The sequence below is a fragment of the Microtus oregoni genome, unplaced genomic scaffold (assembly GCF_018167655.1).
Source record: "Microtus oregoni isolate MIOR12 unplaced genomic scaffold, Mior012 000011F_ref0000422, whole genome shotgun sequence".
NCBI lineage: Eukaryota > Metazoa > Chordata > Mammalia > Rodentia > Cricetidae > Microtus > Microtus oregoni.
The window spans coordinates 39,936,503-39,957,524 of NW_024543070.1; the positions used below are offsets into that span (position 1 = coordinate 39,936,503).

At 44.1% G+C, this 21,022-nt stretch overlaps 1 protein-coding gene across 4 annotated transcripts in view; it reads left to right on the forward strand.

Moving 5' to 3' along the window:
• Positions 1-20,817, forward strand: part of Osbpl1a (oxysterol binding protein like 1A) — a 186,999-nt gene extending 166,182 nt beyond the window's left edge. For all 4 annotated transcript variants that reach the window (XM_041659855.1, XM_041659856.1, XM_041659857.1 and 1 more), the window contains 10 exons: positions 4,726-4,860; positions 6,503-6,600; positions 8,760-8,942; positions 11,834-11,941; positions 12,341-12,430; positions 12,640-12,766; positions 16,488-16,604; positions 17,068-17,191; positions 18,280-18,370; positions 19,780-20,817. In XM_041659855.1, coding sequence (XP_041515789.1) covers positions 4,726-4,860; positions 6,503-6,600; positions 8,760-8,942; positions 11,834-11,941; positions 12,341-12,430; positions 12,640-12,766; positions 16,488-16,604; positions 17,068-17,191; positions 18,280-18,370; positions 19,780-19,882 — 1,176 coding nt within the window. In that variant the 3' untranslated portion in view covers positions 19,883-20,817. The remainder of the gene's footprint in view (positions 1-4,725; positions 4,861-6,502; positions 6,601-8,759; positions 8,943-11,833; positions 11,942-12,340; positions 12,431-12,639; positions 12,767-16,487; positions 16,605-17,067; positions 17,192-18,279; positions 18,371-19,779) is intronic.
• Positions 20,818-21,022: the final 205 nt, after the last annotated feature.

The window sequence follows — 21,022 nt, forward strand, 5'->3', positions numbered from 1 at the left end:
CTGGAAATAGCCTGTCCTCATCACATTCTTTGCAGTGGTCCTGACGCTGCTGTTAGGAGAGCACCCTTGGTGTGTGGATCCTCCCGCTGACATGGGAGCTCTTCCTGCACTCTCAGGCTTTGTAAGTTTTTAGCCATGAGCTGTGCTGCCGTCCAGGCAGCTGACTCCTGGTACCCTGCATGAATCACTGAGCCTGTGTGCATTGCTAGTGATGGTCCTAGGAATTTTGAGCCTTTATGGCTCACCTAGTATGTCTGGCCCACCTGTGAGTATTTTATATGAATTAGTTCATGTACTATTTTCAAACCCTATGAGGAGTGCTGTGACTCTTGTCCCACTTTGGGATGAAAGGTTAGTCTTGTTTATGCTATAAGAACAAGTTCAGGGGGCTGGAGAGATGGCTCAGAGGTTAAGAGCATTGCCTGCTCTTCCAAAGGTCCTGAGTTCAATTCCCAGCAACCACATGGTGGCTCACAACCATCTGTAATGGGGTCTGGTGCCCTCTTCTGGCCTGCAGGCATACACACAGACAGAATATTGTATACATAATAAATAAATAAATAAATAAATAAATAAATAAATAAATAAATAAATTTTAACAGCAAAAAAAAAAAAAAGAACAAGTTCAGGCCTATGATCTAGATGGGGATTTTTTTCTTGGAGCTAATTTTTCCAATTGTGTGTGTGTGTGTGTGTGTGTGTGTGTGTGTGTGTGATCACGTGTGTGGGGGTGTTGAGGTGTCTGTGAACATGTGGAGAGGTCAGAGAGAGCATCTAGTAGTCTTCTCATAACACTGTGCTCTTAATCCTGAGGGAAGAATCTCATGCCCTGAAGCCAAAAAAAAAAAGTTTTTTGTTTATGTATGTGTGTATATGAACATATGCACATTTGTGGGACTGTTTTTGTTTATTTGTATATGTGTGTGCTCACATGTGTATTTATGAGACTCTGCTTGTTACAGGGTGCTGGGGTCTGAACTGCAGTCCTCATGATTAAGCAACAAGTACTAATCACTGGGTCATCTCCCCACTACCACCTATCACAGAACTCTTCTTGCACATTAAACACTAGCTACCAGTTGCCCTTCCCAGGGCCCTGGCAGCACCACTCTGTCTGCTCAGACTCCATTCTTCCAACTTTTGTCTTTGGTAGGTGTGGACTGTGGGGTGTACTTGCTGTGCTCTTCCATCGACCACCTCCATCACTGCTCTCCCTTGTCCAAATGTGAGGGTTGTAAGGCAGATCAGCCTCTGGGGTATGGTGTTATTAGCTTCTATCCCCTTTGCTTTGGACTTGAGATGTATGTATGTATGTATGTATGCATGTATGCAGATGTATATGTATGTATGTGAGTATGGATATGTGTATATACATTTAATTTTGAAATTTAAATATAATTATATAATTTCCCCCTTCCCTGTCCTCCATTCCCTCCCATGCACCCTCATTCTTAAATTCATGGCCTCTGTTTATCACGTCTCATGTTCTACTCCTGATGGGAAGAGCAGTCTCTATTTAGTTTAAGATGTGTGAACGCTGAGCACGCATTCAACAGCTTTCAGAGTTCAGCAGAAACATGTGTAATATTTACTTCCTGCAAGGTTGTGCCAAATGTTACACACAAAACACAAAGGTTGCACATAAAAGCACGAAGAAAGTAATGCTTGCTGCTTGCAGCGTTCCATGAGTGAAATAAATAAATGGATTTAACCTGCTACAGCAGAGAAAACTTGAGTAGGGAAAAATATTATTGGGACTGGAGAGGTGGCTCAGCAGCACTGTCTGCTCATGCAGAGGACCTGAGTTTGGCTCCTAGTATCTTCATGGTGGCTCAAAACCATCCTTAACTCCAATTGCAGAGGACCTGATGTCCTCTTCTGGCTCTGTGGGCCCCAAGAATGCATGTAGTACATATGCATATACACAATACATGCACATGTAAGAAAAAGGCATACTTAAAATATACTATTAGCACTTATATTCCTTAGGTTTGCTTCATAATTTTATGTGTGATCTTATATATTGTGTTTTTATTAATATTTATTTTCACTTATTTATGTTCAAATGTAGAATAATTAGCTATTAATTGCATAAGTTTATATTTGAATATTTGTATTTCAGTATTTAATGTTATGTGAGTAAAATATATTTTCAGTGTAACAATTCAAATAAATTATATTATTTCCATATGGACAAGAGAAGATATTTAAGATTCCTACATTACCAACTGAAGACAACCATTGTTACCTTCTAGGTGTTCCAGTCTTGTAGTATGTGTCTGTACAGATATATACATAACAAAATTTAAGTACTGTTTTGGGTGTTTTGTTTGTGTTTGTTTGGGTTTTTGAGACAGGGTTTGTCTGCATAGCTCTGGTTGTCCTGGAACTTGCTCTGTAGACCAGGCTAGCCTTGAACTCACTGAGATCCACCTGTCTCTGCCTCATGAGTTCTGGGATTAAAAGGCATGTGCCATCACAAATTGTTTCTTTTAATGTTGCTTTGTGTCTTATTTATTCAGAATTGAACTTTTTTCTGATTGAGAAAAACAATGATAACTTTTGGAGTATAAATAATTGATAACTACTCAAAGTAATATATGGTTTTTCAAGACAGATTTTCTCTGTGTAACTCTGGATCCTGTTATGAAACTCACTTTGTAGACTAGGCTGGCCTCAAACTCACAGAGATCTGCCTGCCTCTGCTTCCCGAGTGCTAGGATTAAGGCATGCGCTACCACTGCCCGGTTTCTGATATCCTATAATGCCTATTCTTCTACTGGGGATAGCATAGTCTTGTTATAGGTGATGGTAACTGTGTGTTTTCTATCAAAATCAGAAAGGTAATTTTCTCAGATATGATTAATTAAAGTCTGTTTTTCAAACTTTATTTCTTAAATATTTCATTTTTTAGACCATTTTTGGTTTGTATAAAAATTGTTGAAGTTCTAAGAGTTGTTAAAGCCCTCTTTTGGTGTATCTGCAGCTTGTACTGTGGTTGGTGTCCCTCATAGAATACACTTAATGGACACGCCTTGCTCCCGAGCTTGTAGCTGACATGGGGTTTGTTCCTGGCTGTTGTATTCTCATGTCCCGACTCTGAGTTGGTGCCCTGTGCGCCACATCCTGTACACCATCCCTCTTAGAGCCAGCCACCTGCTGGCTTTCATACTGTTCTTCTGGTAGTGGTGATAGAGAAAGAGGAGGAAAGAGGGAGGAGAGAGAAGTAAAGAACGTTTCTAAGTGGAAGAGAAAAGAGAAGCCTGGTACATGTTAGTTAAAAGATGCCTTTGTTGTCCTATTGTCTGTGACTTACTGTAACGGTAACTCTGGGTTGAATGAGATCTTGGCTATGTATAGCTGAACCTTCTTCCTCCTCTCCCTATTAAGGCGACAGGAATGTTCTCTTTGATGTGTTGAGCTGCTACCTGCCTAGTCTACATTTTCTGGCTGTTTTAACTGCACTTCATAGCAGTTTTGTGAAGTCTGTGTATAATTTTAATTGTGTGGGAGAGTAAGAGGCAGATGTAGGGAAGAGCTAGAGTTGAGTCTGGCGGCATTCATCCTGGGCTGTTTACCTGGCCAGGTGGATCCTGCCAGATCCCCAAGGGAAACATTCTAGAGTACTAAGTTTTTTGCTTTTAATGACATTTTGAAAGTACCTGTGATGATACTTGCTGGCAGTACATGTAAACGGAGAGGAAGGTGGTACGTCCATGTCAGAGAGCTCTGTCCAGTGGACAGAGGGATCTAAATCATCTTATAAACAGATATCCTTCTGAGGTCAGCCCACACTTATGCAAGGGTGATATGCTCAGAAAAGCAATGTCAACCAAAATGGCCTTAAGTTCCTTTTAGACATTATCCATAAAAATGTACATGACTAATCCCTAGTCCAGTGGGCAGGATGACCATAAAAGTGGTGTATATGACTGATCCCTAGTCCATTGGGACTAGGAGAACGTGAAAGCCAGCTAGATAGTTTGCTGGGTTAAGGCACCTGCTGTAAAACAGGAGGACCCACATGGTGGGAGGAGAAAACTGACCTCTCCCTCCTCATGTGCCCTGTGGACACACACATCAGCACATACATCCCCACATGATAAATATATCTAAGAATAAGTTGGGGGTTTTGAGATGAACTTAGGTGTATTGTGGTCTTGAGTTTGTCTGAGCTGACGATGACCCATGATTTCACCCCAGACCCCAGCTGGTTAGTAGTCTGTGAAAAGGGTTGGCAGGGAAAGTTTCAGAAGGTTGGCCTTGCCAGAGAAACAAGAAAACAACTGGAAAGTTGCTTGTTAGTGGCTTGCTTGACAGTTTCTGATTGGGTCTTGTTTGCTTATGCAATAACCCTAGGTGTCAGGGCCACCTCTATCCCCCTGTTAGCTTTTCAACACCAATGTGAAGATGGTTTTTGTGCCCCCATCACCTGTACCCACTTCTTGTGCTGCTCTGAGGTAGACTTACCACTGCCATCCACTCATGCTTGCATTATGTTGGGCATTCTGTGAAGCCGAGAAGAATGTTTGGTTTGTATTTTCTTGAATTGCTAGATACTCCATAATGTAAGATATTTGTAAAGATTTATAAGCTGAACTGGTTTTAATTCCGTTCTTGAGTTGGGCTTTTCTGTTTCTTCCTTTTCAGGAACACTATGTAAAGAGCAGCAGACACATTTGCTGTTTGTAAATTGATAAAACAGGTTCCGTTTCTTCCTCACAGGAGCTGTCTAAGATCACAATGCCCGTCATATTCAATGAGCCGTTGAGCTTCCTGCAGCGGCTCACTGAGTACATGGAGCACACTTACCTCATCCACAAAGCCAGCTCGTTCGCAGACCCGGTGGAAAGGATGCAGGTATGCAGCCGTGACCCTCGGGAGAAGTGTACACCTCAGACACTTGCTTCTCACCTCCTCCCCAGCCCACTCACAAACACAGATACTCACACATGTACAGGCACTGACATACATGCTCACACACATGTCTCCTGGTGCAAAGTCCCGCTGGGGATAGGGCATTCTCAGAGCTTCAGAGTCTTTTGCTTTCGGTCCCCTTGGCCATCCTCTGGGGATTATAACTAGTGAAGACTGAAGGAGATTTCAAGAACCACAGAAGAGTCACACAAGCACACCTGGCTATGGGAAGCTCTTCCCCAGTCTCCAGATTAGAAGGTAGCATGTGGTGATGAGGAAATTGACGTTTCTTATTTCAAACTTTATTAAGGATCTTCTCAAAAAATGATGAATATAGTAACAGACACATGTTTATGCTGTGTGTATGCTCCAGTGTGACTGTTCATAAACACTCAAGTAACAAGAAGTTGAACTTTTTAGTTTTCAAAATCAAAGATGTTTGTGTGGTATAGATGGATGTTAAGACACAAGCCAAGTACAGTAGATAATATGCTTCTCCAGACAAAACAGTGTCTGTTCTTTCATTCCTGTAAATGGTATTTAGCTTCTTTGGTGTCTTATCCAGGGTTTCTATTGCTGTGATAAAACACCATGCCCATAAGAATCTTGAAAAGGAAAGGGTTTATTTCAGCTTATAGTTCCACATCACAGTCCTTCACTAAGGGAAGTCATGGCAGGAACTTGGAGGCAGGAGCTGATGCAGAGGCCATGGAGGGTATCTGCTTACTGGCTTGTTCCTCATGGCTTGTTCAGCCTGCTTCCTTGTAGGACCTACGAGCACAGCCCAAGGGTGGCACCAGCCACAGTTGGCTGAGTCCTCCTGATCAATCCTTATCAAGCACATGCAGCCCAGGCTGGCCCACAGGCCAATCTGGTAGGGACAGTTTCTCAGTTATATTGTTTAGTTTTGCATCTCTTTTTCTCAATCCTAAATGTATAGTTGGTGTCCATAGGCTACACATTCACGGACTCAACCAGCCTCAGGCACACTGTGTAAAGACTAGAACTACACCTTTAACTGAATATGCTGTCTTTTTCTTTGCTATCATTCCCTGAGGGAAATAACAGTCTTTTACATTGTCTTAGCTATTATAAATAACTAGAAAATATAGTATATACAAGAGGGTGTGTATAAGTTAAAAGCATGTGCTGTCCCATTTTACAAGGCTTGAGTATGCATAGACTGACACCTGGGGTGTATGTTAGAACCAGTTCCTCTTAGCGACAACTGGGATTTAAAGTTTTAAAAACTTTTGCATATTAGAAGTTTTTAGAATTTACAGATTATTAAGCTTTTACATATAAAACTTCAACATATTAGAAGTAACTGGCTTAAAGAGTTTGAAAGTCCTTGGCACAATTGGCGCTACAGGCTATCACAAAAGCCGTCTGTGCCTGAGAAGAACACTGTAGGAAGAGATCCGGGCCTTCTGTTCGGAGTGGACAAGCTCCTGCAGTAGCTCTAGAAAGCCGGATTAAGAACCACACTGACTCAGCTGCTCACTGTCTTCTGTGCGGCTTTGGCTCCGGAGAGAGGGTTGCAAACTGGCTGTTAATTCTTATGCAATGCTCTGCTCTGTTCCAGTGTGTAGCTGCATTTGCTGTGTCTGCTGTTGCTTCTCAGTGGGAGCGTACTGGAAAGCCCTTCAACCCACTTCTGGGAGAGACTTATGAATTAGTTCGGTGAGGTCTTTTGTGCCATTCAGATGGCTTGTTGAATGTGCATGACTTAATAGATTTTTTTTTCAATGAAGGATAATGGTTATTTTTGAGTTTCCCTAAACATTTTGTGTGTGTGTGTGTGTGTGTGTGACTGAAACACAATAATTATTTTGATGTCGGTGTCTGGGAAAATAGACATGCAATGTACCGTCATAAAACACAGTTGCAAGGTTTCAGTGTTCCTGACCTTCAAGGATTAACTAGCCTCCTTTTTTAGGTAGATCACATGACACCATCAGGGTTTTAGGTTTTCTATTGCTGTGATAGAAAACCATGACCAAAATCAACTCTGGGAGGAAAGAGTTTATTTCTCTCACAATTCCCTATCACTGTTCATCGTTAAAAGCAGTGAGGACAGGAACTCACACAGGGTAGGAACCCAGAGGCAGGAGCTGCTTATGGGCTTGCTCCCTATGGCTTGCTAGGGCCCAAGATCACAGCCCCAAAGATGGCACCACACACAATGGACTGGGTCCTCCCCCTGTCAGTCACTAATTAAGAAAATGCCCTAAAGGCTTGCTTACAACCTAATCTTGTGGAGGCATTTTCTTAATTGAGGCGCCCTCCTTTCAGAGATACAAAACTAGCCAACACATCAGGGCAGAAACTCAAGACAGGAACCCAGAGGCAGGAACTGAAACAGATGGTGGAAAAGTGTGGTTTACTGGTTTGTTTGCTCATCCTGCTTTCTTACCCTATCCAGGACCACCTACCCCAGGGGCAGCACTGCCAACAGGCAGGCAGGCAGGGGCTCCCACATCATTCATTCATTCGTCAAGAAACTGTCCTACCTGCTTGCTATAGGCAGATGGGTTTGTGTCAAGTTGAGAAAAACCAACCAGCACACTAGGAATAGTGGTGCATATAATCCTAACACTCAGGAGGCAGAGGCAAATGGATCTCTGTGAGTTCAGGCTAGCTTAGTCTATATAGTTCAGACTAGCCAAGGTTATATCCTGAGATATTGTCCCCCTCACCCCCTCCATATGTATGTATGTGTGTATATACACACACACGCATATAAAATTATGGCCATATTAATATGTGGTAACTGTAGGATTCCTGCACTAGCTTGTTTGTGGCTTATGTGTAACTAGAGGACATCATTTGACTTCATCTTTTGTGTCTTCCTCCTTTTCTTAGCACCTGTTTTGATCATATTTATCCATCCTGTAGATACTATAAATAGAAATGCCACATTTTTCTAGCTCATATAAAAGGAATGATGTTTTAAATCTGATGAATAATTGTAGTTATAAGCCCCCTAAGGTATGAATGGCCAGGCCCTGTCCCCAGACTATCTGTTACCTGCCAGCTGCTATATCCTACAGATCAGGCCACAGAATCCCACCAATCCTGGGCCACCCTGGAAAGCTCTTCCTCCTCCCCCAAACCCTATATAAAACCTGCCTTCTGCTCACTTTGCTGTTTCTCTCCCTAGCAGAGGCAGCCACCCTCCTGTGTTCTTCTCAGTCAGTCTCTTGTGAGATTTATTGTGCCATGTGACTTTGTGGCATTCCTTGGCTTCTTGCCCCTTAGAGCCATAACACTAACAGTAGTAGTAATTGTTCCCATTACTGTCACCAAAATACAGGAGCTCCTGAAGGAGGAAGAGCTTGCTTTGCCTTCTAGCTGGAGAGGATACAGGAAGGGCATGGCAGGGAAGGCATAGCTGGAGGAATGTGTGAAGCTGGTTCTATTGCGTCTGCAGTCAGGAAGCAGAGAGCAGAAGGGTTCCATGCTATCAAACCTCCCAGCCAGCCTCCAGTGATTCACCCCATTAAGGCTCCACCTCCTAAAGGTCCCACAGCCTTCCAAAACAGCACCAGCAGCTGGGGACCAAGGTTTCAAAACTACACACAGCCATAATGTTTGTGTAAATCACCCAGTTCATATGAATGTCCTATATTTTAATATGATAAGTAATTAGCTAGCTCCGACAGCATGAAACAAAAAGTAGCTTAGGTTATGTTTGTGTTGTTCCTCGTGTTAGGTTGTACTGTAATAAGGATGATAATAAAAATTGTTTTTCTTCATTGAACATTTTCCTAAATATTTTAACACATATAATGACAGTCAATTGCAATGATGCATTTGTTCTTTTTTGTTTTAATCTTAAGAGATGACCTTGGATTTAGACTCATCTCAGAACAGGTCAGCCATCATCCCCCAATCAGTGCATTCCACGCAGAGGGACTAAACAATGATTTCATCTTCCATGGCTCAATTTACCCCAAACTGAAGTTCTGGGGGAAGAGTGTTGAAGCAGAACCTAAAGGAACCATCACCTTGGAGCTTTTAGAGTAAGTACAGGAGAACCACTCTGTCTTGTGTCTGCACATGCGCAGTCAGGCCACGCTGTTGTAGCCGGGGAACAACACAGCATTCATGAGTGCTCACTGCTGCCCAAGTGAAAGACTTCACAAAGCATGGGAGTGGCCACTGTCAACGAGGCTGGACCAGCCGTTAGATAGATAGGATTAATTCTGTGGCAGCTTATGACACTAGTGTCTGGATGCCATGGTGCCCAAGCTTTGTCTAAAGGATCCTTCTAAATTAATTCACCCTGAAAAGTGACAGTTGTGTAACACGTTGGACATTAGGTTTTTGGGAAGCTCTCTTCTGCAGGGTTAGCTGTAAAGGCTAAAGCATTTCTAAGTAAGCTCACATCTACTCCCCTCTCCCACCTGCTGACTGGGACTAGAAACCCTGGGCAGGAGCCACAAAGCAACATCCTGGGACTGTGAACAGTGAGGACAACAGACTGGGAGAAAAGTTAAGTTTTGCAGTAAGATTCCTGGTTTTATATTTTTCTCCATGCTAAGAGTCTGAGCAGCAAATTACAAAATGTCACTAGAAGCAAACAGAAGAGGTTCCAAAAGAAACCCTCTTGTCTTTCCTTAGAGATCCCAGAAGGAGCCCCTAAGAGACATAAAGATTATTGAAAATATGACTTGGGTTTCCTCCTAGTCTTTTCCCAAATTGAATACTCAGGCCTCTGATTCTCTCCTATAATAGCTGCTGCTACTTCAGTTATAGTATCTGCAACTGAGAAAACACTCAGCAGCCACAGAATCTGGATGAAGGAATGAGAACTATTGGTATTGGCCCAGAAGCTCAGACCCCAGTTTAAGGGTAGAGGTGGTATCTTGAAACACAGATGTGTGGTGGGGAGGGAAACCACTCCTCTCCTAAACCAAGCTTCATGACCTTCCCCCCAGGCGGTGCACCAAAGGCACTGAGATCTATGGCCAGAGGCCAGATCCCTGCATAGCCGCTGCGGGATGCGTCTGAGGAGCATTGCAAAGACTTTGGAAAGTGTAGTGACAGAATCAGGGCCCACAGAAGGAGGGTTGGGAGTTATGGCCTGACATTATGTCAATTGCCTTCAATCAAAACCAAAATCAGTATTCTCTGGATTTCAAGAGAACAGCAAATCTCATAAAACTCGAGTATCTTGAATATAATTTAGAATATTTGGCTTTACTAAGAAACTGAAGAAAAAAAACAACAACAAACCCTCAGCTCCCAGTGAAAGGGCAGTCAACAGCCTCTAAGCCCAGAATGATCCAGAGTCCGTGTCACTCTGCTGCTGAAGATCAGGTGACCAGAGCTGGCTATTCTACATGCAAGTAGTTGGACATCTTAGTACCAACACGTGTAGCAGGGGAATACAGTGACCAGGACGTGCTCAGAGCAGAATGAAGATGGTGGAACTGCCATGATGGAGGACACCCCTGGGGCCTCAGTCCAGTTGTGATGCTGATTCTTCCCAGTAGTTTCCATAAAGCTAGATCAGAGCCTCTGTGGGGCGGGGGCTGGGGTGTCCCCCATTTAAACCAAGAGCTCACTGATGGAGCTGATCTCATCAGCCAGCTTGCCCAGGGCATCCCTTGCCTTCTGACATTTCTGTGGGTGCTAGATGAAGACTCTGGTCTTTATGTGAACAGCACAGCTCAAGAGCCATCTCCATAAGGGGAGGGAGCAGCTCTGTAGGCATAAAGGAATTGATTTTAAATTTACATGGAAAAGCAAATGGAATTGAACAACCAAAACTACTGACAATTTCGAAAAGGAGCAAAACAACTAAGATGCTGAGCTGAGACCAAGATTTAGCTTTTGTGAGACCCTTCAGTGGCATTACTGCAGCAGAGCAGGGAAGAGTCCGGAAACGAGCGCCACAGAGACGTGGTCAGCATAAGCCATTGACTAAGAAAGTCAGACTGTAAAGCTTGGGGAGCAAATAGAAAATGTTCGAAGTTTGTGTTAGGTAGAGATCTAAATGGGAAAGCCCAGTGCAGTCTGCTTCAGAGACTGCACTAGGTTAAAGCTCTCTCTGAGAGACACTATGCACGGGACGAAAGACACGCTGTAGACTACTAGGAATGACACTCCTAACAAAAGGTGTTGTCTAGAACATAGAAAGACCCTGAAATAATTATAACTCCACAAGGGATTTGTACCATGAGTTTTGAGGTTTGGGGTAAACTGGAAGGGACTGTATCTGGAAAATGCCAAACAGACCTTCATTTTTATTTTCTACCTCTAATTTTTCTGTTCGTGTTTCACAAAACTCTTGAATACAGGTTGAATATTCCTTTTCATAAAGGCCTGGGAGACAACTATGTCATATTTAGGAGACTCTGGATCTTGGAATGTCATGTAACTTTTGCCAGTTGAATGAACACACTGTCTGAAAGTCCAAGATCCACAATGCTCTGGAATCAAAGGCCTTTTGATTTTCCTGTCAGTGCAAATATTTGGGAGTTTGAACTTTTGAATTAGGGACATTCAACTTGTGTACAGTTTATTTTTAAAACAGTAAGAATGGGCAGGTAATACCTGTTTTACTGTGAGTTAATATCGGTGTGGGGTGTATATGCGTCCATACGTGTGTGTGCCTACATGTTTGAGTGTGTTTGTAGAGGCCAAAAGTCAGTCTATCAGATATCTCGCTGACTGGAACCAGTGGGCCCCTGCTTCCGTTGCTATGGTTACAGGTATCTTTCACACCCTGCCTTCACACAGTTGCTGGGGATTGAACTCGGGTCCTGGTGCTTGTGCAGCAGGCACGTTACCACCAAGCCAGTTCCCAGCCTGATTCATTGTTATGAATGACTCTTGAAGCAAGCTCCTTTTTTTAGACTAATTGGTTCTTCTCAGCTACTTCTCTGGGTTTGGGGTTGTTTTTTAGACACAATGAAGCATACACGTGGACAAACCCCACCTGCTGTGTGCACAACATCATCGTGGGCAAACTCTGGATCGAGCAGTACGGCAATGTGGAAATCATAAACCACAAGTAAGGTGCACGCAGGCTCCGCCTGTACTCTTCCTTTCCTCAGTCTCTTCCAAAGGCTTCATGACCCGATAGGAGCGGGATGGGATCCTTCCATTTGTAATAGCACTGCTGCCATTTCTGTGTACACAGACTGACCCGATGTGTCGCCTCTGTCACTCACTCAGGGTAGGGTAGGTCAGATAGGAGTGTGGAGTCATTATGAAAAATTAGTTTCAGGTTCTGTCACTTATTTTCTGCGAATGCTTCCGAGCTTTGTCTCGTGCGGGCACTGCTGATGGGAGAAGGGTGGCTGTGGAGAATCAGTCAGCAGTACTGCCCCCGGGAAGGCCATCCCGCTCACCGTTCTCAACTGCTTCCTTGGCATTGCTCCGCCATGTGAATCTAGCCTTTGTTTTGTAGGACTGGGGACAAATGTGTGTTGAATTTTAAGCCTTGTGGTCTTTTTGGCAAGGAATTACACAAAGTTGAAGGCTACATACAAGATAAAAGGTAAGGTTTCTTTTTCAACATTGACTGCAAATGCTTATTTAGATGTTTGTGTTCAAGTGTGCTGCCTGGTTAACGGGTATCCGAATAACAGAAGTCTTCTGAAAGGAAATACCTGTTTCTCTAAAGGATGGGCTTACAAAAATATAGCAACGTTAACTCCAGCACAGCACGGGCTTGATTGGTAACTAAACAACAGTCTCTCTCGGCAGCAAAAGGAAACTCTGTGCTCTCTACGGGAAGTGGACTGAGTGCTTGTACAGTGTTGACCCTGCCACTTTCGACGCCTACAAAAAGAACGATAAGAAAACCACGGAAGAGAAGAAGAATAGCAAACAGGTGAACACACTGAGGTGGTGCTGGCAGCTGGACTCTTGCATGTGTATGGGCCCTTCTGGAGCTGCCTGTGTGCTGCTACCACTTGGCTGCTTCTCCTTGCATCCTGTGAATGAACCGATAGCTGTCCTCCTTAGCGGAAAATGTCAGGCTGGAGCTGCTGGTGGCTAGTGCACACAATTAGTGTTGCTTTGGAAAGTTGGTCCCCATCTTGATGACACAGTGGTGTGTTTCCCTCCTGTTCTTGTGCGTTAGAGGTAGAAATGGTCCAAGTATATAGTCTCCGCTCAGGCGTTCTCAATCGCTGTATCACTGATGTTGGTGCCGTCAGCTCAGGCTGTTGTCCTTGCACTGTTCTCTTCACGCTGAACCTTATTTGTGGGACATTCTCATCCCAATCACCAATAAGAATGAGGCTGCTGCCTGGCTACAGGTGTGCTTTAGCGTTCTGCTGACTTGTGTCTGCTTCCTGCAGTCAGAGTTGCTATGAGCCGATGGGGACAGGAAATGCCTCTTTGGAGCCTGGCCAGGACAAGTGGGGGACTCTGGGTTAGAAGCAATCTCTCATTTGTGAGCAGTGCACGCTCACATCATTTCTACCCTTGACCTCTGGATGACACCTCTAAAACGGTGTCTGAACAGCACCTCTTTGCTAGGTGAATAGAGGTGTTTGCTTGCCTTCGTGAAGGTCTCAGAACAGTCTATGCTCTAGGTGAGATTAATGACGTCCTCTTTGCTCCAGGTATGCCCCCGTCTACCAGCCAAGCATTGTCTGATGGCTCAGTAAATGTGAACGTGCCGGCTGAGTCCTGACCCCCAGACTCACACCTATCAAGTCATAAAGCTGGGCCTTGTGGATGTTTCTTTCTTTTAAAAACTTCTTTTCATTAGGATACTAAGTGATGGGTTTTCTTTTGACATCTGTGTACATATACTTGCTCATATTTACTGTCTCATCACCCTCTCTTCTTCCTGTTTTCCTGTTCTCTTCTTGCCCTTCCTCCTAAATACTCACTTCTACTCTTCTGGTGTGCATGTGTGTGTAGCCTAGACCGTCCACATGAGAGACCGTGTGCTAGCTGTCAAAGTCCAGCTTATTTCATTACACATGATCACCTCACCTTTGTTTGTCTCCTCATTAACTCTTAGGTATACAAAGGTTTGTCTCAGAGGCTGGTAGCACATTTATTCACTGTAACTTTGTAATTAGGAGCTAGCCTTGGGCTTGAGGGACATTTTAACCGTTGGAGCACACAGCTCTGGTAAGCTCTAGGTTCCCTCAGCTGCGTGTGCTTAACTCCTCCTATTCCTGCCTACATGCACCTCTGGGGGGTCCACCGACTGCCGTTTGCAGGATACCTTAGTGGAATGAAGAAGGAAATGTCCCAGAGCCCCAAGTCACTGACCCAGACCGCGTGGCCACAGCTCCGCTAAGAGAAGGAACTTGGCAGAACAACTTCCTGAGTACACTTGTCATCCAGCCCTCTTACATAGTGTGGACAGCAAAGGACTCTGGCCAAACTCCAGAAACTACTCCTATATTCTGTTCTTTATGGAAATGCAGCCTTTCCCTCGAGCTCTCCCCCTGGTCCACCTTCCCCTGCCCAGGTGCAGCCTGTCCTGTCACTGTCGCTGTTCCTGCGTACACTCCGTGCTCTCGGGCAGCCTTTGTTGGTACCGTTCCTCCCCTGCTGTTGGCTCCACTGTGTATTTCCTGAACATGCCTCGACCAGAAGCTGTAGTTTTGTTAGCTGATGTGGAGGATCTCCCTGAACTTTCTAAATCTCTGAGTTCTTTGTGTTCTCCATTGTGATACTTGTTGGGTCCAGGGAGGTCGTGCAAAGATGGAGACAGACCACCAAAGTCTAATAAACAAGAAGCAAAATTTATTCCACAAAACTAGATTCCAGGAAAATCAGAAGCAAACTTAAAAATTAAAAAATAAACACTGCAGGGCACAGAAGCGCATCAGCTAGCTGAGACCACAGCCAGAGATGGTGTTTGTTAGGCTGTGGCAAAAGGCCAGTTTCTGAACCCATCTTTTTATAGTAGGGGTACCAAGCATTAGGTCTGTCTGAACAAAGGAATTTTTATAATCTTGCCCCGACCCGTGGGTTAGTCTAAGGAGGGGAGTGAGTTCTAACATCCATGGGTAACTATGTAGCTATCAAGAAATATGTTTCAGAGAAGATTACAGCTAAAGTCACTAATTGCAAGAAAACAGGTGTCTTTAGCAATTAGTCAGAAAAGGGACTGTTAGTAATACCAGAAGGTTAATAAATTAGAATTAATTGGTTCTTAGACTGGGAACTTAGAAGATAGCAGAAAGCTTTTCACACTATCTCAAGGTAAAACTCAGATACAGACTGCCATACTTTACAACCTCCATTGTCAGAGCTCATTAGTTAGATGGTGTTTGTACCTTGTCCACTGTCTGTCCTGGTACTTCGAGGCAGTGTATACTGGAGCCCCATGCCTCCCCTTTGATGGCACCAGTTTCCCATAACGGAGACAGTACCTAACCCAGAGGTCACGTATCTCCGTCTTCTAGAGGTTAATTCAGTTCATATCTGTCGTTCATCAAGGATGGCCAGAACACTACTCTAAGTTTACAGAGAGAAGCTCCGGCCTTGTAAATAAAACAGCCAGTTGAAAATGAAATGACCTAGGCTGATGGAGGCTTCTTAAGTGTCTGAGAAAATAGCTCACTGTGAATAATTGATCCTTGATCTGCTGAGGAAGCTGCTGACAGTCTGCTCTCATTCCCCTGGACTTATAACTTTATATTTCTTTATTTCTACATTCTTATTTCTAGAATCTACATTTTTATTTTCTTATTCTTGGACTCTTCAATACTAACAGCTTCCCCAGTTCAAATCAGTGGAGACTAAACATGCAGAGTGAGGAGCTCTGGTTCACGGGAGGCAGGCCTAGGAAACCACTGGTCTCCGTTTTTGCCTGCTGGTTTTGTAAGTTCTTCCTTTTGTCAGCTGTTCTGCAGAACCCTGCTGGCTCTTTGCCACTGAGGAGCGTTGCTAAGTGGCCCCGTATGTAGTGTTCTGTTCTCACAGCTGTGCGTGCATCGACTTCTGCCTCTCTCCAGTGCAAATGTGTTGAAATGCATTTCAAACTTCTGCAGGAAATACTTGTCATTTGTGTTTAAAAGACTAGAAACTTTAGTGCTCTAGTAAAGAAGGATCGTGGCAACAAGGGCTTGAATGCAAATACAGTAATTAGGATAAGGCTGAGAGTCATGGACACCCAGCGCTTGTCCTCCTTGACAGGAGAAGGACAAACAGCCCCGCAGCCCTGCCGTCCGCCTCTTGCTTCACCAGTGTTTGGATAAGCAGCTGCGACTACCTTGTTGTGTGTGCTGTGCTGCTTTACTCCTTTCTGCTCTGGCTAGCCTGAGACTGTCAGCTGCCTTGCTGATTTGCAGCCAGGGGCTTGTGGGTGGTGCTCTGGGGAGCCAGGAATGCTCTTTCCACTCTAGTGCAGGTGTGATCAACCGCCAATATAGGGCCCCTAGGAGCTAATGACACCTGAAGCTGAGCCCTTGCAGATCCTCATGCCCTGGGCTGGGGCCCACACATGCCCTGGCCTCTGTTTGACCTCCTGGGAAGCTGCTTTGTGACAAGGAGTCTCAGCTCCACTGTGTGTGCTGAGACCTTGTTCAGTCTTCAGAACTCATAGTTGATGTTTAAAGCTTTGCCTGGCCTTCTAGACAAGTTCATCCGAGGAGTCTGATGAAATGCCGGTGCCAGATTCTGAGAGTGTCTTCATTATCCCTGGAAGTGTGCTCTTGTGGAGGATAGCCCCACGGCCTCCCAACTCCGCTCAGGTGAGTCCGGGCCCATTTACAGTAACTAGTGGACATCCAGCATGGTGTCCTTTCTCAGTCAGCAGAGCCTTAGTCCTTTTAATTTGTCTGCTGTCACCGCCCATATGTCTACGTCACATTCCCTTTTGTCAAGCTGGCAGGTGTGCTGGATGGCGCTTCACTGAGGGTCTCTCTAACAGAGAGGAGGTAAGACAGACTGATGCTACAAGTGGAGACCCTCCAGCCCCAGCAGGACATGACTTTATTGACGGAAGCAGAAGGGATGTGTGCATGCTACCCTGTGAGGTCTGCTGGGAGCTGAATGTCCACGTGATAGTGCAGATGGAGGCTTTAGCCATGTCCTCTCAGAAAGGCTGACCGTACTGTGGCCCTGGGAGGTATCACTGCCAGATTAGATGCCTTCTTTCAGAGCTTCCTGCCTGGTCTTGGTAGGCGTTTTCTTGATTGCTTGTTTATGTTTCAGATGTATAATTTTACCAGCTTCGCGATGGTTTTGAATGAAGTAGACAAGGAGATGGAGAGTGTGATTCCCAAAACGGACTGTAGGCTGCGGCCTGACATCAGAGCCATGGAGAATGGAGAGATAGGTAAGGAGCCTGCCCTCAGGGCGGGGCTTCTGGCTCCCTTCATCGTGGTCTCTGCTAGCATCATTGCAGTACTCAGAGTTTTAGCTCCTTTTATGTTAGAATCCAGCAACTTTGGTTTTGAATTTGAAAATCTGAGCTCAGCCTTGCTTAAACTCAAACTCATTGCTTGAAAGGTGCTCCGGATGGAGTCCACTGCACTGCGTGTGGCTAGCGAAGACTTGGCTGCTCTGAACTGTAGTCTGCAGACTTCACTGTGTCTTTCAAAGTGCAGCCTCTGAGCCTCGGAAGAGTGCGGCTTCCTCCTCACTGACACATAAAGTGTGAAACTTCTAATGACTCGGTCGATATCAAAAAGGGGCAGTTTCCCCTCCTGGGAAAGAGCTGCTTCCGTGAGGAAGAGCTTGCAGCTGGTGTTAGCATGTGCTGGTCAGCCTCAACAGTGTGAGTGCTGAAACTGTTCAATTACTTAGGAATAGACTGAAGGAAATCTCTGAGGTCTCACTCAGAATTTTCAATAATCTCACTTTTATTCAGTTTTTCTACTAAGTTTTCATGGAAGCATTTTAACCTAACATTTGTGGCCATAATAATATGATGTTGTTTCTGGTAGAAGCAGAAGCTGCTAGGTGGCATTTGATCAAAGCATATTATACACATGTATGAAATTCTTACACAGTGAAATATGAAAAAAACAAAGAACAAAAGGAAATGACTGTCAGTAATTCTTTTGTCTAACGAGTTGGTTCTGACGGTCGGTCCTAGGGCTTCATACACACTAGGTAAATACAGTACTGGAATAGACCTCTAGCTAGGCTTCATACACACTAGGTACATACACTGCTGGAAGAGACCTCCAGCTCTCTGCTTTACCTTTTGAGAAAGGGTCTTATATAAGTTGCTCAAGCTGGCCTTGAACTTAGGATCCTCCGAATTTTCAAATATCTAAGATTTCAGACATGTGCCACCATGTAAATACACTAGTGTGCATATAATAAAGGCCCACATGGACAGTGATGTCTGCAGTTACTGCTCTTAGTGCCATGCCCGGCATTCTCAGCATAATGTGCTTTTCACTGGCCTTATTTTAGATCAAGCAAGTGAAGAAAAGAAACGGCTTGAGGAAAAACAAAGAGCAGCCCGCAAAAACAGGTCCAAGTCAGAAGAGGACTGGAAGACAAGGTGCGTGCCTGTTCTGTGTGGCTTTGCCATCTTGTAGGCTGCTGTGTGTGAATGACAGGGATATCAGACACTGAAGACAGAGCAAGGGTCCATAGCCTGCTCATCTGCTCCAGGCCTCAGAGGAGTACAGTATTCTAAAGTGTTAAAACCAAGAGTTGTGTTTGTGACAGGAGAAACGGCTTGAGGCGTTATGGTTATAATGTTCTTCCACAGTCATTACAGGGGAGATTAGTTTAGCAAATTTATCTTTTTTCCTTATCCAACATTCTTTCAATATTGAAAAGGCAAAGTACAATCCAGAGTTAGATTTGAACATGAAAATACACATTTTTTGGTCACATCTATGAGTAAATTACAGGATCATTCATATGTGCATATATAATGCATCATTAATTTAGGTAGTTCCTTTTCTAAACACAAGGGGTTAGACATGATGGAATTAGGGTTTAGAAAAAGCAATATTGTGGACAGTATCAAATATCTGACTTTTGACTGGGCTAAGAGTTGCTGGGTAGTCTCCTGTTTTATTAGAGTCCCTTGTAACTGCTGCTCCATGACTCATTTAAATGCCAAAGCCAACATGGGCATAATTTTGCAAGCATTCCAATAGTTGTTTTGCATCTTACAAAAGAATCTACAAATGCTTTGACAGCTTCTACCCCAAGTGTTTGGATTTACTCACATAATAGTTTTTGCCAAAGAATGAGTGAAGGATGCGTGGGTGTCAGGCACAGGCAAATGGCTGCTATGGCTGAGTAAAGGGGCAGGAGCTCGGCACTCCTCCCTTCCTTCCTTGTGTGTACCCCAGGTCCCTAAACTCTGAAATACAGTGTGAAAGCTGCGCCAACATGCTGGGCTGCTGTGCATTGCTGTACCTGGGGTGGATGCTACATTTTTTGAGAGACAGGGAAATGATTGAGGCAGCTCACTGGATTAGGACAGCTTAAAATGAAAGCTAGCTCAGGAATCCAAATTGAGACCCCGTGAAGTCCGGACTGGGTTGGTCTCACTGGGTGTTTGTAGCATAGCAGAGGAGGGAGCCATAGCCTTTGCATCTACCAGCAGGTGGAGCTGCTCTGATAGTCAGCTCACCTGTAAAACAGAGGGAGCACTGCCCACCCTGCCTGCTGCACGTATGTGTTCCCAATGGTGTCACAGAAGGCAGCCTCAAGGGTGACGACAAGTAGGACAACCGACTGCCAACTGCTGTAGACCGTAGCAACCTTTGCCTGAAGATGACCCTTTTGGGATATTGTGGACATATATTCTCTGACTAGAAACACTGTCACTTCTTGAGGGTCTCTGAGGAAATACATGACACACAGGGCCAACTACTAGAAGTTCAACAACAGTGTCCCATGGGTTCTGAGTCATTTGCTCTCTGAATTTTATCTTTTCTCATTGGACAGGTGGTTCCATCAAGGTCCTAACCCCTACAATGGAGCACAGGACTGGATTTACTCTGGCAACTACTGGGACAGAAACTACTTCAATTTGCCTGATATTTATTAAAGTGCAGAGAAGTCAAGGTGTTTGGCTAATCGACATAAGTCTTAAGCTTAAGTTTTTAAATTTTCCCTTGGTTTCTACTCCTAAATTTTCATTTCATCCCACAAGGTAGGGTGTGGTCGCATTGGTGAAGGTCATAGGGAAAGTGAGGCTCTTGGCTTCCTGCATGCATCCTTGGAGTACTGTTTATGTACACCGAGCACCTGCTGGAGGTACTGTGTAGTCTAACATTCAGCTTTATGGAATTCTGTAGTGATCCAAAAATCAAGTTGTCAATATTTTTATGCTATTATGCTTGAGTAGCTTAGGTATAGCTTTGAAATGTTTAACATTCTTCTGTACAATGTTATGTGCTCAAATGTAAAGGTTGTCATTTTATAAAAACTAAGTTGGTAAGATGACCTTTCAGGGAAATCAGTCCTCTCAATTTTACATTGCCACCTCCAAAATGGAGTAGAGGGGTGGGACAGACTCGGGAATCCCTGACTTGAAAATTCTAAACTGGAAAGGTATTTCCTTATCTTAGCACTCTCAATTTCCTTCCACACTCCGGGATCACTCTCATTAGAATTTACACAGGTAGATTTTATGTTTGAACTGAAAATCACAAAAATGCCCTAGAAATAGATTTTAATCAATACCTAATGACAAACCTTCAAGCTTCAACTTCCAGTGGCAGATGCCACAGAGAGATCAAGCTGCACTCATCTGTGTAAGAGGAGGCCTTGTGCATTCTGAGTTTGCAAGGTACTGGAGACCTACTGTACAGTAGCTTTGCCCCTTTAATTGGGGCAATCTCATAGTATTTATCCAACCACATCCCAGACTGAGATACTTGCCCTAGAGGGCCTAGGTAGCTTCCAGTAAGTTACTTTAATTGTATTAAAGTTAACAAGTGTTATAATGATGCTAAATAAAAGCTTTAGAATATTAAAAAAGTGTGAATGCTTTCAGAATTTCAGCTGATATTGTAACCTAACACTCAAAAGATGTCTGTCTCTAGGGCCAGAGAGACTGCTGCCTAGCTGATACTGTAAACAGAGGTACAGTGTTTATTATTTGAATTCCAGATATCCTGAGTGGAAAAAATTGTACATGTATGAGCTGGACAATGTAGGGTGGTTTGCACATCTAAGTTACTAA